Source organism: Vespa mandarinia, chromosome 5 (assembly GCF_050613455.1).
Source record: "Vespa mandarinia isolate Hongniang chromosome 5, ASM5061345v1, whole genome shotgun sequence".
Classification (NCBI taxonomy): Eukaryota; Metazoa; Arthropoda; class Insecta; order Hymenoptera; family Vespidae; genus Vespa; species Vespa mandarinia.
In genome coordinates, this window is record NC_140814.1 from 4257501 (window position 1) to 4277500 (window position 20000).

At 30.5% G+C, this 20000-nt stretch overlaps 1 protein-coding gene across 4 annotated transcripts in view; it reads right to left on the bottom strand.

Moving 5' to 3' along the window:
- The window catches only part of Stacl (SH3 and cysteine-rich domain-containing protein), a 68532-nt gene that overhangs the window by 41896 nt on the left and 6636 nt on the right, over nucleotides 1-20000 (bottom strand). For all 4 annotated transcript variants that reach the window (XM_085657347.1, XM_085657348.1, XM_035866863.2 and 1 more), the window contains exon 2: nucleotides 3714-4895. In XM_085657347.1, the coding sequence (XP_085513473.1) occupies nucleotides 3714-4362 (649 nt within the window). In that variant the 5' untranslated portion in view covers nucleotides 4363-4895. The remainder of the gene's footprint in view (nucleotides 1-3713; nucleotides 4896-20000) is intronic.

Genomic DNA, 20000 nt, shown 5'->3' on the forward strand with positions numbered 1-20000 from the left:
AAAATTTGATAAATAAACGCATATACGCTGAACTAACTACAATGTGATGTTTTATAAAAGAAGAGAGAGAGAGAGAGAAAGAGAGAGAGAGAGGAGGGAGAGAGAAAAAAAACAAAAAAAAGATAGAAAACGGTCGGTATTTTTTATTGTACGAATTATCAGGAGATTTGTTGATAACATTGCTCGTTCAAACAATTTGTAATTTTTAAATTAATCGTTGACACAGATATCTGTATATATATATATATACGTAGGTAGGTAGGAAAATAGGAATATATTCCAAAGTTTCGTTCATTAGTTTATCATCAATTCGTTCGTGTTTACGTTTTGGTTTATGTTAGCTGATACGTATCTACGAAGAAAGGTGATGTAACAAGTAAATTAGTCGAGCATAAGACATCGTACGAGACGGTCACGTTTCTTTTAAAGCTTACGATTAATACGCGTATATTATATATATATATATATATATATATATATATATATATATATATATTTCTAATTGGATTTCGAATAGATTTTATTTCGATTAAAATAATAAGATATTAATTTTACTTATTTTTAATTATATATTATTACATTTTCATTTATCTTGCATTAATTATCGAATAATAAATATCAATATCATATTATTAAACGATAAATACAACCGTATATATTATAGATAGATTTAGATACGAAATGCAAAATACAATGAAATGATAATTGTATTACTTATCATTACATACATATACACACACACACACATATATATATATATATGATATATGATATTATTTTTAAATTAGATAATAAGATAATTTTATTAGAATCGCGTTAGTTATAATGCTCTGAATGTGAACACTTTGGTGGGGATAGTAAGAACTTTAGATGGTTATACAAGCTTAGTTCTCAAAGGGTCAAAAAGATCAGCTGATTGAAGTGACAGGCAACGAAGAAGAGGAAAAGAGAAAGAAAAAAAAAGAGAGAGAGAGAGAGAGTAGGAAGAGAGGAAAAGGTAGAGGCAGTCTAGAGCGTCGTAAAATAAAGTCTCGAAGGTGGTAGGCATAAGTTATTGAAAGTTAGTGCGAGCTTCGTGGCGAGCCAAGTGCTTTTCGAAGCTACTTTCCCTTACTTGTCGTCATTGTCGTCATTGTCGTCATTGTCGTCATTGTCGTCATCGTCGTCGTCATCTTCGTCTTCGTCATTTTCGTCGTTGTTGCGAAAGTTTCACGTGCTTTAGGAAGGTACGCGTGCCATTCGACTTTCTCACTCTGTCTCTGTAAGGAAAGTTTTCGCTTCAACGAGGAAGACACGACGAATCAAAGAAGAATTTTATATAGGCATCTCTCTCTCTCTCTCTCTCTCTCTCTCTATCTCTATCTCTCTCTCTCTCTCTCTCTCTCTCTCGAAATTCCTTTCACGTAAATTCTACGTATATTGTTCAGAGAGAAAAAGAGAGAGAGAGAGAGAGAGAGATAAAGAAAGAAAGAATTTATTGAATTATTCAATTATTCTTAAGAAGTCTATTTGATGATTTATCAAGCATAATAATTAAAAAAAAAAGAAGGAAGAAATAATTGCGAATACCTTCTTTATATATATATATATTCTTTTTTTTCCTTCTCTTTTCTTTTTTTCTTTATTTTAGCACAGAACGTTAAAAGGATCGACGGAATAAAAAAAAAAAAGAAAAAAAAAGTTTGGACGTAAAAAAATTATCGTTTATTATCATACGCCAGACTATATTTATCAAAGATATAACAGATGGTTTTCATGAATTTATTTAAAGATTTATCAAGGATAATAATTGCGGCGAAAGATAGAAAAAGAAAATAAAAAGAAAAGTAAAAAATACGAATGTTTTCTTTATATTTTTTCCATCTTCTTCTATTTCTGTTTTTTATTTTATTTTATTTTATTTTATATTATTTTATTTTATTTTATTTTATTTTATTTTATTTCAGTCCGGCACTTTGAATCGTCAAAAAAGAAAAAAGAAAAAAAAAGATCGACGAGGGAACAAAGAGGAAAGGGGGAAAATAAAAAAAAAAGAGAAAGAAATAAGATTTCGAGGAAAATTATTGTCGTCTATTATTCGTATAATTGCACTTATCAAAAAAAAAAAAAAATTTAAGATGAAACGAATTGGCCGTTATCAACATATAGGCGTTAAACATTTAAAAAAAAAAAAAGAAGCATAAATCGATAGATCTATTTTCAAATTTTCATTTTGTCGAATATCTCTTTATACATGTTTTCGTCGTCAGGAGTATAGTAATTTACTCGCGATCAATTTAGTACGGACCGTAGGCAGCCGATAGATTTTCATAGTTATATTTTTGTTTTTCTTCTTGAACGTGTGATAAATCAAATCCGGGAAAATTAATAGTCGTTAAAACGTAGGTGTTGAAAAGTAGGAGAGGATCATTTCGTTGTTCTAACTATATCGTATTATTCATGATAGAGTACGTACTATACGTGATCGTATTTGTCATCTAATATTTACTATTATCCAAGTATATGCGTTTCAGAGTGATTGAGAGAGAGAGAGAGTGAGAGAGAGAGAGAGAGAGAGAGAGAGAGAAAGTGTGTGAGAGAGAGAGAGAGAGAGAGACAACTAACATATAAATTCGACAAATACGTGTATATGTAAATTTTCGAAGGTGTATGCATGGATGTACGTTCGTCTACAATGTTCTAATTTACATTTTGTATAATTAATTTATCAATAGCTCGGTATCGTTTGAGAATAAAAATAATCGCGAATTTTTATTCGCCAATATATTCATAAACTAACAAATTAATCATTTCGATGAGTTTTCCGAACGATTAGATTTTTTTGTTTTTTTCTTTTATTATACGAGTAGTATGAAAAAAAGAGAAGAGAAAAGAAGAGAAAAGAAAAGAAAAGAAAAGAAAAGAAAAAAGATAAGATAAGATAACGAAAGAAATTTGGTACTTTGTATACTTTTTTGGTACATTTGGTGATTCCAAGAGGAACAGTTAGGGTCGAGGGTAAAATAATTCAAGATCGTTAAGACCATTTCAAAGCTTTAAATCCAACCCCAACTAATCCGAACCGAGTGACTTTCCCCATTGAATATATATATATATATATATATATATATATATATATATATATATATATATATATATAAAATAGTGTCTTTCATTAGTTGGTATTTAGTTCTCTCGTGTTAGATCGATCCTACCATTGTATTTGTTACGCGAAAACCAGGATAATAATCCTCTTTGATCCTTTCGAGCCTTTTGGAATTGTTATTATCGTTTAATAGAATAGAGAAATTTAGAATGAAATATATTCGACATTTTGTGATTAGATTTCACGTTATTTTAAAAATATCAATAATAATTATTCGATTGATCTTAAATTAGTACTTTAAAAAAAAAAATCATCTTCTCACGACAATTGAATCTGCAGCAATTAAAATAATTTTTATTTTTATTTTTGTTATAATTATAATGGTAATTATCGATTCGTTTAAACAAAAAAAAAAAAAAAAGAAAAAAAAAAGAAAGAAAGAAAGAAAGAAAGAAAGAAAAAAAAAAGAATCGAATCGGATCCGATGATAAAATATTTCGTTGTTAAATAAATTAGATAATATAAGAATAATAATCTTAAGATGAGATAATATAAATTTAGATAAAATGGTGATAATCACGGTTATAATTATTAAATAAAATCGAGGATGGTAATAAAAATGACTTACCGGTTTGGACGAGTTTGAGAGCGTTGACATTATGTTGTTTAAGGGAATCATTTAGATTCGGTTGTGTCAAATCCTTCAAAGGATTGTTAGCAGCAATGGCGGCTGCTGCGGCTGCGATGGCGGCCGCAGCGGCGGAAGTATCGTCGCCAGCGTTATTCCGATTGTTTTGCATATTCTGGCCTTTTTTTCGAGGCACCTGCCTCGCCTTATCACGAGAGACGTTATCGTTATCGTTATCGTAACGTGATTGCTGCTCCCTTTTTTTAAATTTACCACCTTGTTGCTTAATCTTCTTGATTTTCTTTTTATTATTATTATTATTATTCTTATTATTATTATTACTACTATTATTATTTTTATTATTGTTATTATTATTATGATTATTATTATTATTATTATCCTTTTTACGTACACTATTCAAATTAACTTCTTCTATTCTCGTTCGATCGTCGTATTCATCAATTTTATCAACTACGACAGATTTGACGCAACCCGAACGACGATAATTATGATTTCGCTCGTGATAAACACTCGAACTCGACGAAACAGAATTAGTCCCGTTAATGTTCAATGTCAATGGCTCGAAGGACTCGCGAAAAGGATTCTCATATAATCGAAGAAGCTCGTCGAGGGGATAGATGACGTACATTCCAAGAAATCGCGAATCTCCTTGATCGCAATGTCCAATAAATCCTCGTAATCAATTTCCTCGATATTATTCTCGATATTATGTTCGATGACTCCGTCGTATTCACGAATTTTTTTAATAATCCCGTCGAGCCTGTCAAACGTTTTGTTACCTTCGATAATGATACGATCGTCTTTAAAGCTAACGTTATCGATACCGTTGATAATAATTTTCCCGATAGATCTTCCACCGTTGTTACCAATGACGATGATGATGAAATTGTTGCTGCTATTGTTGCTGCTGATGATAATGATGATATTGTTTTCCACGATCTGGCCAGAGCCAACATTCCTATCCAACGAATCATCCTTGACAATACCTTTCCGATCGGTTGTCGAGCGGCTCTCCACGAGGAACCGCATCTTTTACACGATCTCTTTTGATCCCTCCAGTTTGGATGTTATTTTTCCTGGATTCTTCTTTTCTTTTCTTTTCTTTTTTTTTTTTTTTTTTTTTTTCCCCTATCACTTTAGCAACAAATTTCTACTCGTCATCTGTAATCAAAAAAGAAGATCGATATTTTCGTTTATATTTTATCGTCGATGAAAGACAATGAAAAAAAAAAAAAAAAAAAAAAAAAAAGAAAAAAAAACAAAAAATGTATATACGTACGTATATAGTCGAATACGTTAATACATTATAATAAGTAAATTTATTGTCAAATGCGATGACATTCTTTCAAGGATAATATGAAAATTACGACGAAATGTAGGATTATTATTCTTTGACGAGATCTGACAAAGTTATAAGGATTTGTCAATATCGGGAATTTCGTTGAGCGTGCAATGAGTGCGATTAAAACGAGGAGGATTTGACGAAGGAAATAATGGAATAATTAATTTAAATCGGTGACGTATAATTCGATAAATTCTTTTTATCGAAAAATGAAGAAAAAGAGAACGAGAAAGAGAGAGAGAGAGAGAGAGAGAGAGAGAGAGAGTCGGATAATTTGATAATTTAATTTAGAGACAGCCGCAATGGAATGCGATTACATTTAAATCTGAAATCTTTTATCACTTCTTGACGTTTTGTAATTTAAATAAAAATTTTATTATATACGTTTTGTAATATTATGATTATATGATAAATATTTGATTTAATTCGAAGGATGAGATTTTTTTTTACAAGCCTTTTACATTTGTAAAATGAAATTATTCTCAAAGACGAACAGGGAACATTTACGTGTTCTAGGAAGTAAACGAATTAAATTTAACGATTTACCCTATAAATTCTTCTTGAATACTTTACGAGAGTTTATTTAAAGATGGCTGGTATATAGAGAGTACAGACGTTGATCATTATTCGCTTACTTTGTCTAACGTCATGACACACACACACACACACATACGTGTTTTAATGTGTTACGTGTTTCCTATCGAACGAAGAACCATATGCTTATACTCGAAATCGATCGATCCAATTTTCTCTTTTCGTTTTGCGAAATAAATTCTAATCTTTTATTTTATCTCGATTATTTAGATAAACCTTACGTGAACGTATGTATCTATTTCTTCGTTAAAAAAAAAGAAAAAAAAAAAGAAAAGAAATAAGAAAAAAAGGTATATATATATATATATATATATATATATATATACTCGAAATTAACTCTTTAAAATGCTTTAATAATTTGTAAATTATTGAAACATGTACATAGAGGATATTTAATAATTTATTATTATGATATTAATATATTATTAATTATTAAAAACTCTTGTGACACTTTTTCTTTTTCTTTTTCTTTTTCTTTTTCTTTTCTTTCTTTTTTCTCCTTCTATCCTATGGACGTTGCATTAGCCGAATGAAATTTCTTGAGATAAATTTCGAAAGAATGTCTAATTAACATACTCTCTTTCTTTTCTTTCTTTGTTTTTTATTTATTTTTCCTTCTTCTTCTTTTTTTTTTTTTTTTTAACCACTCTACGTAGATTGGATCGAAACTCGAAGGTCGTTAATTATCAAGATATACACACGATAATAATAAACTCGATTACTATTAACACACGCGACAAACACGCTCTGATTACGTACAAGGTATAATCTCTCTCTCTCTCTCTCTCTCTCTCTCTCTCTCACACACACACACACACACATACACATACACATATATACACTTATATGTACAAGCACACGCACAAATACATTTTCACGTTGAATATAGTACGATCCAATTCCGAGTAAATATCTCGCATAAAGTGGAAGTAAAACCTTGGTTAACACGCAGCCCCGGAAATTATTAATGTCGCCGGGTGAGATTAAATAATTAGTTGATTCTAGGCTATCATAGTTTTAAACTGATGAAAAGAAGACATATATATATATATATAAAAAATTACTCGGTCAGTTTGCGAGCGAAGACATTTTTTGTATAATGAAAAATGAAAAGGAAAAAAAGAAGAAAAAGAGAAAAGAGAAAAGAGAAAAGAAAAAAAAGAAGAAATTTCGCTCAAACAATTGCACGCGCACGTGCGCGCGCGAGAGAGTGCACGCCGCGAAACATTCACGTTTACAAAGAAAGAAAAAAAAAAAAAACAAAAAAAGAAGAATATTTTTAACAGAGGAATCGTATTTAGAGCAAAGGGTGAATAGAAAAGGAACTCATGCATCCATTTTAAAATGCACGCAAGGCTAAGTAGCGACGTTTCTCTCTCTTTCTCTCTTTCTGTCTCTCTCTCTCTCTCCTTTTGGGGCTAAACACGCGCGTATAATTATGCGAATAATAAAAGATAGTGAGAGAGCAAGTAATTTTTTCTTTTCTCTTTTTTCTTTCTTTTTTTTTTTTTTTTTTTTTTTTTTTTTCATACGCATTGCTACGAAAATGGCATTAACAATAAAAATAAGAATTCTTGTTTCTTTTATTATGTAAAAAATTATTCATATTTCTTAGAAAATAAGATAAAATATTTTGATGATATACAAAATATCGTACCTTTTAGAAACTATATTTCTCTCTCTCTTTCTCTCTCTGTCTCTCTCTCTTTCTCTCTCTCTCTCTGTCTCTCTTTTTCTTTATTGCAAATTTCTTTCTTCCGTATGAAAGTTTTACTTTCTTCCCAGTGAGAACGAATTGTTCGAACATACGAATTTATTTTTATTAGTCACAAGAGTAACACATCAATCTCTCGATATTCACTGCCGCCTATACATTTTCTTTTTTTTTTTTTTCTTTCTTTTTTTTTCATTTGTTCTTTTTTTTTTCTATACATAACAATGAAATATTTCTGTTTGTACAAAAGCTACGAAGAATGGAAAGAAAAGGAGCAAGTTGAAGGAATAGTTTTTAATAATATCGAGATATAGAAACATATGTACATATTTATATACATACGTATACACACACACACACATACACATATACGTACATATATATTGTCCTTCATACTTCATGTTCCTTTATAAACGGATGTGAAAGGTTATGAAGATTTACGAGAATATTTGTCCCTATTCGGAAAAAGATAACAGTAAACATACTCCAAAGGGAAACACTATTTCCCTTTTTCTTTTTCTTCCATTAGGCCTATATATATATATATATATATATATATATATATATATATAAATGTATATTTATCTATAATAAATTCTTTGGATTATCGTTGAAAGCTTTTTTCTTTTTTGCTATTATTTACTTTTTTTTTTTTCCTTTAGAGATTTTCGTTAGATAAAAGAGAAAACTCGATTCCTGTTATCATATCGAGGAGAATGAGGTAAACTTACTTTAGATATTACTTTCTAAACAGATCCACTGTTAAGCTTTGAAAATTGTTTTCTTACATGGAATATAAATTTACGTATGTACATATATGTGTACACATAGATATTCAAGTAGAAAAGAAATGATATTTCGGAAAAATGTATTGGATATTGCATCCGATATTTAAATTTAATTTGAAGTCACAATGTAATATATCAAAGAGAATATATTCTCTTTACATAAATATATATATATATATATATATATATATATGTATTTACAATTATATATGCGATGCGTTTATATAACCTACAAAGTATATTTTATATTTTAATAGATTTTGTTAAACAAATGTCAATATTTAAAGTGCTCTCTCATTATCGAATAAATGTCGGTATTATTAACAGAGAAACGTAATCTCTACAACGGGATGAGAAAATTATTTATTTATTTATTTGTTTGTTTGTTGATTCATTTATATATTTATTTATTTAAATATTTCATTTATTTATTTGTTATATGAAAAAATTAAGCTCACTGAGATCCCACGCTAGACATAGGATTTACATTGTCGAGATGAGATTTACCAAGGAAAAATGTCTAATTAATTTGTTTTTAGCGACGTTATCAACATTAAAAAGTATTATAATGTCGCAATATGGTTACCATATAAACGCGAAAGAGAAGTAATTGTTTTTGGTCGTGAAACATAATAAAAATCTACTCTTTGTTAATTTTTCTCTCTCTTTCTCTTTTTCTCGCTCTCTCTTCATCCTTCTTTTCCTCTCTTTCGCTCGCACGTGTGCACGCAAAAGCTTTTGTGTTTCCCTAGTGGTCCTCGTCATTGGGTTCACAATATAATTGAATGTTCTCTATAGAAAAATTAAATGTGCTTATACATTCGCCCTTTGACATTATTATGTACATAGGTATAATTAACAATTTTATTGTCAAAGATATATATATATATATATATATATATATATATATCTATGAAGTATATACATAGATATAACTATATATAGAATTATTATTACTATTACCACTTAATACATTTACGAATTTTATAAGCCGATCAAACGAAAATCTCTTTTAATCGTATGCATGTATTTCCATATATATATATACATTCAAACTTTATCATCACTTCTATTTCGTTTGAAAACGATTAGCTATCAGCGCTTTGCCAGCTGTTGTCTAGATTAACCTGTATAAACTGAAAACTGTGGAGATAAATACCTTTTTTAGATCATAATATTTCTTCTTGGGAGATCGAATGATAAGAATTTGTGCGCGAGTGAATTATGAAAAAAAAAAAAAAACGAACAAAAAGAAAAAAGGAAAAAAAATATTCAAGAGAAAGAAAGAGAATAAAAAGAGAAACGTAAAGAAAGAGAGGAAAAAAGATATTATCGGGTTACGAGGAAGGCTCGGAAAAAAAAAAGAACGTTAAAACTAAGTGATTTTTATGGGAGCACAATTATAGTCTAATATGGGGAGGCTTTCAACGTTAAAGTGTAGCACTTAAAGCAACCTCTCTCTCTCTCTCTCTCTCTATCATTCTATCTATCTATATCTCTCTTTCATCCCGTAGGACAACGTAGTTCACATCTAACTAATAAGGGCGATCTTTCGTTATGAAATAATATTCTATAATGAAATGCATTATGTATTAACCGCTACGTACTTTAGTCTTCACCATATGTTGTACGACAGTCCCTTCGAAAGGGACTTTGTATCTAATTAGATCCTCTTTGCATATTTTTTTTTCTTTCTTCTTCTTTTACATTTTTCTTTAATTAAGAACAATGAGAAAAGAAAAGAAGTGAAAGATCTTTTTTCGTATCCCTTTCTCTATCTCTCTCTCGCTCTTTTTCGTTTCATCGATATATATATATATATTTTTTTTTTTTATCGTTGTTCGAAAAAAAATAAAGCAAAGATAACGTAAAAAATATTTATTGTATATATATATATATATGTATGTATGTATGTATGTATGTATTAATGATTCCAATTCTGACTTGTTTATAAAAGAAATACAGAGAAAATTTCGTTCGAAAGTTAAATTAGAGTAGATATGTAGATAAACGTAAAGGCAGGAAGGAAAGTAGGTAAATGAAAAATTTGCTCAATCAGTATTACAGGGGGAAGAGGCTCGTTTGATGTTCCGACCGCATAAATAATACGATTAGAGAAAACGAGTAGCTATATACCGGTTAAATTGAATTAATGGAATTAAGGATGGAATATAGCATAGGGTACAGTTATTAAAATCTATCATATCCTGGTACAAGTTTTACGACTGGAGTATTAAAGTTGTTGCCCTCTATAATAATAGAATTAATTTAATTATTCATAACATTGTTACCCGATTGTAACACGATTCTCGCTACACATTTCGTGTAACGAAAACAGACGATGAGAGAAATTTCAACATATTTAGTTGTTATACATACATACATACATACATACATATATATTTACATATGTACGAACATATATATATATATATATAAATATGTTTCTATAGATGAATAAAATGAAAAAGCTTTTTAATCAATGAGTATGTACATTGACAAAAAAAGGCAAAGAAAAAAAAAAAGAAAAAAAAGAAAAAAAGAGAAACTGTTGCTTTGGCAAAAACATATAGAAGGAGAGGTTGAGGATGGATATATATAATACAGGTCTTAATGGTCTTTAAGGGTCAGTAATTACTTCGACCGTCAAATCTCAGCCCTTAACCTTCTTCACTTAATCCTTTACCACTCATCAATTAATTATCTAAGAAATTTCTGAGAGTCTGGATGTAATTAAGAAACTCGTTTCTGCATCGATCTCTTCCTCGAGGATTCTTCTTAGACCAGAGGCTAGATCTTTTTTTGTCTCTTCTTTTTTTATTTTCCTTTCTTTCTTTTCTATTTCTTTTTTTTCTTTTCTTTTCTTTTCGATTTACCTTTTTAAAGAATTCATACTAGAATTAATCTATGCATAGACAGCTTTAACGTGTCGTGTTGATAGCATTGTAATTGTATTGTCATAAATAGCAAATTTTTTTCCTTCGAACAGAAATATATATATATATTTTTTTTTTGATTATTAATTCTTTTTTAATTTTTGTTTTGTAAAAAAAAAGAAAAAAAAAAGAAATGAAAAAAGTAGAAAAAAGGCAGAATGTCTTCTTACTCCTTAAGTTAGACACGTTTGAGAAACGTTAGAAGTGACATTGAATTAAATGAAGTAGAATTAAAAAGGAGATCATACACTACTGTAATAGACTGACTATATGCTTTACAAGCATTCGGTATTAGAAACATATTAAATGCACCGTGAAATGCCAACTTGCAGGTGTTATTAGAGCCGACAGAAGTTTTCTACAGTACATATGTATATTACATGCACGTTTAAATATATGTATATCTGCACGTATGTATACGTGTAACCGTATATACGAGAGAGAGAAACCTTTCTACTGTCGAAAACTTTAATAACTTTCGCGTACCGTCGTAAAACTCGTGCGTATATGTATTAGAATTCAAGTGACGCAATGTGAATAGTATCTGTGATATGAATGAAAAAGATCTACTTTTCAATATCGTCCAAGGAATCTAATATCTTGGGATCATAAACCGTAGATTTTTAATATATAAAAAATATATATATATACATATATATATGTATATATATATATATAAAATTATAATATACAAATTAAAATTTTATTAGTGCTTCAGTTGCTCATAGATATTTCTATGTATATATATATATATATATGTGTGTGTGTGTGTATCGATTATCAAATCTACTTACTTATGGAAACTAATATCTCTAAACCATAAATTAGTAATACGATATAAACAAAAAGATAATAATAAAATAAAAATTTCATTATTTCGTTTGATTACAATGCTCGTGAAAATTAATATCTTTAATTTATAAATCTATTGTGTGATATGTGTGAAATAGAAAAAAGAACAAAGAAAAAAAAAGAAGGAAAATAAAAGGATAATATTAATTTCATTGATGATTCGATTGCACGTACACAGATACGTATATTCAACATACGTGTGTGTATTTACACATATACATATATATATATATATATATATATATATATATATATATATATCGATTATGTAAAATCTACTTTCAAACGAAACTAACCCTAGAGTTTTGAGTAGAGTATTATTAAATAAGTTCCCAGATATGTATAATATTTCAACGGCAATAGAAGGCAAACGAGAGAGAATGATGTAGGCGCCGCGATATTAGTATGTCCTATCTATTCATTTTCTGAATTAATTTCAGAGATTAGACCAATCATAATTCTGTTCTCGTTTAGAAATTCACCAATTCGAAACTTATAATTCGCGATATATATATATATATATATCGCGGATTTCATGAAAATTTTTAAAGTAAATCGTTCGGTGATTTTTTTTCTCTCGTGAAAAATTTTCGTTGAAAGATCGAAAGACTCGTTGCGTTCGACGTGACCAAAGAACGAAAAGCTTTTTCTCTATATACGGATATCTATAATATATGTACCTGTATTCCATTTTTGTTGGTCATCTTTTATTTCTCTCTTTCACTCTTTCTCTCTCTCTCTCTCTCTCTCTCTCTCTCTCTCTCTCTCTCACTCACTTTCTGTGCACGTCACGTTTGTCGTTTAAAATTCATTTTATTCAACTGTCGTCTACAGAAGAATTGAAAATCGCCATAAATATATCTACCCTGTTGTCATCCGTACGACATAATATTCTATTGTGATAATATTAATTTTTATAATTTGCTGACGATCGAGCATTGTTAAGTTATCCGTTTGAAATATATATATATATATCCTTTTTTTTCATATTACCTGCTGAAAGTGTTTGAAAATATAGCTGAAAAATCATGACGATTTTTATCTTCTATATATACGTGTGTGTGTGTGTGTGTGTGTGTATGCGTGCGCGTATATGCATAGTAGATAAGTAAATAGAAATGTACATATATAGATGTGCCTGTATACACCGTAGTTATATCCTGATTATAGGAAAAAATTCAACGTCAAATAACATTGGTATTAGTTAACTAGCTATTCGTGTTCCATGCCAGTTGACACTTAAGAGACCGAAGACATTTTTCTGCGTTTTTCGATCGAAGGATGTAAAGTCGTCGTAATCGTGTCAAAGCTGTGCCAATCGAAAAAGAGGCCATGTAAATACGTTGCCTTGAGGGTGAGCGCGAGCGCGGGGCTTCTTTGTGGGGGCGAGGGGGGGGAGGGAGGGAGGGAGGGTTCTGTAAATACGTATTTTAACGATTCAAACTTTTAGTTTATTTCAACGTCATCGAAAACGTCAGGGCAGAAAATCGTTTAGACCAACGATTATCGAAACGATTCGTCCCGCGGGGAATCCTGTTGGCTCCGATAAAGAAAAGAAAAAAAGAAAAAACGAAAAAAAGAAAACGAAAAAAAGAACAGGAAAAGAGAGAGAGAGAGAGAAAGAAAAAATAATTCAACTATTACGCTTTGAATCCTGAGGATACTAATATTACCTAAAAAAATTCTGTTGTTTCGCATTGAGTCCTGAGGGTTCTATCGAAAAATTCAAGTGTCCCACGGGGAGTTTTAAGGTTTTAATCAAAAAAAAAAAAAAAAAAAAAAGGAAGAGAGAGAAAAAAAGAGAAAAAAATAATCTCTTTGTTACGCCTAACCGTAACAATGTTCGTCGAATTATTATTATTATTATTATTATTATTATTATTATTATTATTATTATTATTATTATTATTATTATTATTATTATTATTATTATTATTATTATTATTATTATTATTATTATTATTATTATTATTATTATTATTATTATTATTATTGGAACGATATTATATTACTTGTGTTAGGAACTAGAAGCAACGAATCGAAAACGTTAGGCTTACCGGAGGATATGATCAATTGTTTAAAAAAAAATATATATATACTGAGTTCCACGATCTGTGGAAAATATTTTGATGAAATTAAAATTTTTCGGATCAAAAACAAATACTTTTTTTTTTTTTTTTTTTTAAATCCCTGGTACAGACATGAAACTCCGATCGTTCGTGTAAACAAAGAAATCTCGCACAATCGTCTTTTTCGTTTTTCGAACTCACTAATCTCCCCCCCCTCGTCCCTCTACCCGGACGTCTTTCTTTATTTTTTCTTTCTTCTCTCCCACCCTCCAACTCCATACCCTCCCGACCCTTTTTTTTTATCTCTCGTCCTTTTTTTTTCGCATCACATTTATTTATCTACTGTTTTTCTTTTTTATTTTATCTTTTCTTTTCTTTTCTTTTCTTTTCTTTTCTTTTCTTATTTCTTTTAAACACGTCGACCTCGTTTTATTTTTCCGATATAAACGAAAGAGGTAAGAGAGAGAGAGAGAGAGAGAAAAAAGAAGAAAGAGAGAGTGAAAGATAGTACGATGCTTATCAAAGCGCATCTCTGAACTACTCGCTGTTTAAAGAGACTGGATCAATGCGAGTCTCTTTTTTCTTTTCCATTGGGCCTTTCTCTTGAAGAATTTAAATCGATTCCCTTGTCCATTTATCGAGAGAATACGACTAGATAGATAAAACCAAATTGAGTTTCGATCGCCGAGCTGTCAACCTCATGGTCTTTCTTTCTCTCTTTCTCTCTTTCTTTTTATCTTTTTCTCTCTCTTTCGAATATACATATATGAATGGTACACGTTATATATAAAAAAATGACCTCGATTTAACGATCTAAAATAAAGATCGACTGAAGTATAAACTTTTGTATAATACCAATGATACTTAATTCGCACAATAACAATAATAATAATAATAATAATAATAATAATAATAATAATAATAATAATAATAATAATAATAATAATAATAATGATAATGATAATATTATAGAAATAAAGAGAAAGAGAGAGAGAGAGAGAGAGAGAGAAACTATGAAAATGGGTAATTAAAGTGATTAGCAGAATAGAACAAACAGACATAACGCGAATGCGTTTAGAGAGAGACAGAGAGAGAGAGAGAAAGAGAGTGGGGGGTGAGGAGGATAGTGCGGGCAATTTTCCTTTTTCTTATTCTTTTACATATATACATAGATTTGTATATACATATATGTATGTACGTATGAAACTGGAGTTTTGCCAGAACGACCGATATTCCAGAACGCTGAACTTCGTTTATTTCTCGAGGAGGCCGCGTGTCTTATAAGATATAAATATTTACGATCTCGTTGCTCGACTTCGAGAAGCTTGGGGTTAAAGCGTAAAATAGATTTCTTATTCTCTCTCTTTCTCTTTCTCTTTCTCTCTCTCTCTCTCTCTCTCTCTCTCTCTTTCTCTTGCTGTGATTTTGCAAAGTATCTACGCACGTGCATACGTATTTATCTTTCATTTCTAGTTGTTCGTTCGAACAATTCCATCTCTCTCTATCTCTCTCTCTCTCTCTCTCTCTCTCTCTGGGAAGCTTCTTGCTTCATGCAAGCATAAACAAAAGGGAAAAAAGAAAAAAAAATAAGAAAGAAAAAATAAAAGAGAGGAGAGAGTAGAAAACTCAAGAAGGGAGGAAAAAATGAAAAAAAAACGAGAGAAAAAAAGGGGACAAGAAAGAGGAAAAAAACCAAAGAAAAAAGAAAAAAGAGAAGAATTATTTATTTCTTTTCTAATCGACAAAGATTTCCCTCGGCGAACGCCATCGAAAGTCAATTAATTCGATGTCGCCTTCGATCGTTCCTTCTCTACCATACTCTACGCTTCGGTTAACCAAGATTCTGTACAAAATTTCCAATAATTCTGCTATCTTCCGGGATGATAAAATCCTATTGGAATCGAGAATCCCTGATGGATTTCTTTCGTGAAAAATGATCTAGGTAACGAGAAGAAAAGAAATGTATAATATAGAGGAAATAAAAAAGAAAAAAAAAGAAAGGAAAAAAAATTAACGCCCCGAAATAAGTTAGTCCAATTATTATATTATAATAATATACTATTGCGCTGTTATATTAAATATTATCTATTATAAATATAAATTGTTACAATATTATATACGAAGAAAAAAAAACAAAAAAAAAAAAACGATCTTTATATATCAATTTCCGATCTATCATAATCGAACGGATATAATATCGATGCACCGATCGAAATGTCATCTAGCGAATAAATAAAAATCAATTTTAACGAAGTTATGCTATTAGAGTTTACGTAAAATTTCTTCCTTTGTAAAGTTCTCTACGTGTACGGAAGTGAACGGAGAGTTAAAGTACGGGAAGTGAAAGAGAGATGAGAGATGAGAGAGAGAAAGAGAGAGAGAGAGAGAGACGATTTCTCTACCTTGATCAGTGATGTGAAATTACCATGCAAATTCGCTTAATCTTGTCATATACTCTCTCTCTCTCTCTCTCTCTCTCTCTCTCTCTCACTCTGATAGACTTGTATCGAGCTAAAAGAAACTTCTATTCTTTAGAAAAATATAGAACAACCGACGGAGTATATAGTGCTCGAAGACTTAAACTCATCGTTGCGACTTAATTCGCAATTTTTTTATCGATATTTTTCAAGCCCCTCCCATTTCTCCCTCGTTCCTTTCCCACTCTCCTCTCCCTTACTACCTCTCTTCCCACTTTATCTTAGATACATACGCTTACGAAGATCACCTTGGTAATAATAAAACTACGATAAAAGTCGCTATTGTATACGAACGTATTATTTAACAGGCTAACATTCATGGCTCACTTGCATTCGTTTACCGAAAATACATCGGCCATTGCTTTTGTATACCCTCACGAGCACGTACTTACTTACTTACTTACTTACTTACGATCAACGCGTTCGAATGAAGAATTTATTTGTTATACAATATCTCTCTCTCTCTTTCTCGTCGATTTTTTAACTTTCGTCATCATCCTCATCATCATCATCATAATCGTCGTCGTCATCGTCATCGTCATCATCATCGTCTTCTCAATTTTTCTTTCGAAAAATCGTGAATTATAAGTTTTTCCTTTTATCAAGAATTAACGTATTAATTAACAAATATTAGCATTAACTGCTAATATATTTTCTTATACGAAAGAAAATAAAAAGTAGAGAAGAAAGAGACGGATAAAGAAAGAGAGAGAGAGAGAGAGAGAGAGAGAGAGGGAGAAAGGGGGGGGCGGGGGAAGTTGAAAAAGAGCACACAAAAGTTTCGAACTAGCAATCTCTTGTTGACATTTAATTCGGTCTGCTTTACGCCCTTCCCACTACCCCTCCCCCACCACCATTATTCTATTCAAAAATATATACACATAGAGATAGAAAGAGATAGAGATAGAGATAGATAGAGATAGATAGAGAGAGAGAGAGAGAGAGAGAAAGAGACAAAGAGAAGGAGTAGAAGTTTCAATTTCATTCGATCAACGTCAGCTAGTGTACTCGCTAAATTAAAGGTGGTAGAGAAACCACAATAGAGAGAGCCAACGTCTGTAGTATACCCTTTGTAACTCGTTCATTAACGTGCAAATAATTTGTTACAATCCGTGGTCTAACGACGATTAAAGCCGGCAGATAGAAAGAAAAAGAGAGAAAGAGGAAGAGAGATAGATAGAGATAGAGAGAGAGAGAGAGAAAGAGAGAGAGAGAGACAAGATCGTCGAAAGCATTTGGTCACGCGATATGGTCGGTCCTTCATGATCTTTTATGACCAAAAATTTGCCGATGTCATCGCGATCTTTAATACCAATCATTTTTCATTTAACAACCACGATCAAATGTACTATTAAAATATTATCTTATCTTTAGAATATCATCATGTTCATCGTTCACTTTTTATTCTATACTTTGTATATATAATATACATTCTCATATTTCGTCAAATCGATTATTACGAACATTTTTTAATCCAACGAATCTCTTACCCTCTATCTCCCTCCTAACCCTTCCTTCTTTCTTCCCTCTCTTCTATTGTTTCCCTTTCTTTTCTTCCTCCTATCCTCCCTATCTCATCTGACTACCCCTTTCCAATTCTTGTTTTAATTTACGAAAAAAATATTACTTTCTTATCGTTCCACGAATAAATGGCAAATCGTACATCTATGTATTACAGTTTAATACATTAATTATGACGAGATTGATTAATATTGTCTATGTTAGAGACAGTTATATATGATGTCAGTCGTTGATATGTCCTTCGATCGATCAAACTTGCCAAATCAGAGATCGGGGATATTGAGTAAGAGATATAGAGATAGAGATAGAGATAGATATAGAGAAAGAAAGAGAGACAGAAACAGAGAGACAGAGAGACAGAGAGACAGAGAGAGAGAGAGAGAGAGAGAGAGAGAGAGAGAGAGTGAATCAAGATAATAAATACAAATCGGTATCTTCGGATCATGACGAATCGTAATAACAACTGAATGTAAATTTTCGAGATATACGACCAATGAGCATCGACTGTGAATATTCGTAGAAATAATTTTATGTCAATGTCAAGAATAAAAAGAAGAAGAAGAAAAAGAGGAAGAAAAAGAAAAAGAAGATGATAATGATGATTATGATTATGATGATGATGATGATGATGTTGATAACGATTCTTGGAAGAATATCAGAAGGAAAAAGAAAGAGAGAGAGAGAGAGAGAACACTAAAGGTCAGTTAGCAGAAGTTAACAGAATGTCATTTCTCAGGTTCGTTATTCATTATTTATTTTCGTCTGATAATCGTTGGCCAACAACAGCGAAAACTCGAAGTTTATCGTTCGCTTTACCCGTCACGTTTTATTCTCCCTTTTACGCTTCCAGTCAACCACAAAATAGGATTATAAAAGCGTTTATTCCTATTCAAACGTTCGTGATGATGTAGTATACTGGTGATGCTAGAATTCGTATCGTTGGGTTCTCGAAAATTTTCTAATTTGACCTTGACTATGTCCCATCGATCGTCTTTCCCATAAATTAATACCCAAACGTTTATATATGTACTACGTATTTACATATATATATATATATATACATATCTATATCTGTTATACATACGTACATAGATATATATATATATATATATATATATATATATATTTATTTATTTAATGGACATATGTGTACGTATATGTATGTATACAAATTACGTATTTAGGTATCCTTAGGTATACCTATATTATTCGATCGAGCTTGCAGCATATAAACACACACACACACACACATCTACACACTCCTACCCACACAATAATACGATTTGTGATCACCTTTATTAGAGTATTTACGAAAATGGTCTTCGCCTATGTTGTTGTTGACCATCTAATAGAAGAGCTTAAATTATTCCAAGTGAAATATAATAGGGTGGAGGAAGTAATCGCAAATATTTACGAGAATACATACGCCTGTTGTTAGAGAGAATGAGATGAAGAAGAGGAGGGAGAAAGTAGTATAAATTAAATGTTTGGTCGGATTTATCGAAACGAGACACGCAAACCGTAAGGGATTTCGTGAGAAACGTTAACGTGAGTCTACTGTGTTTTCCTCGTTTTATATATTTATTTTTCCATCGTATATATCTTTTGTATTCCCCAGATAGATAGATAGATAGATAAATAGATATATAGATAGATATAGTATATATATATATATATATATATATATATATATATATATATAATACATACTTAGATTTATTTCAGATTGTCATAATTCAGAAAAAAAAAACTAGGGAAGAAAAAGAGAAAAGGAAAAAGGGAATAAAAAAATAAAAGAAAAGAAAAAAAGAAAATAAAAGTAAAAAAGGAAGCAAAAAAATAATAAATTACACGATCGAACTCGATTTGTTCTCTTTCATTATAATTAATTAAATTAGATCGTCTAATCGACAAACGAACTTTCTTGCATGAGTAAAACGATAAACGTTTAAGAAACGTTATCATTTGAAGAA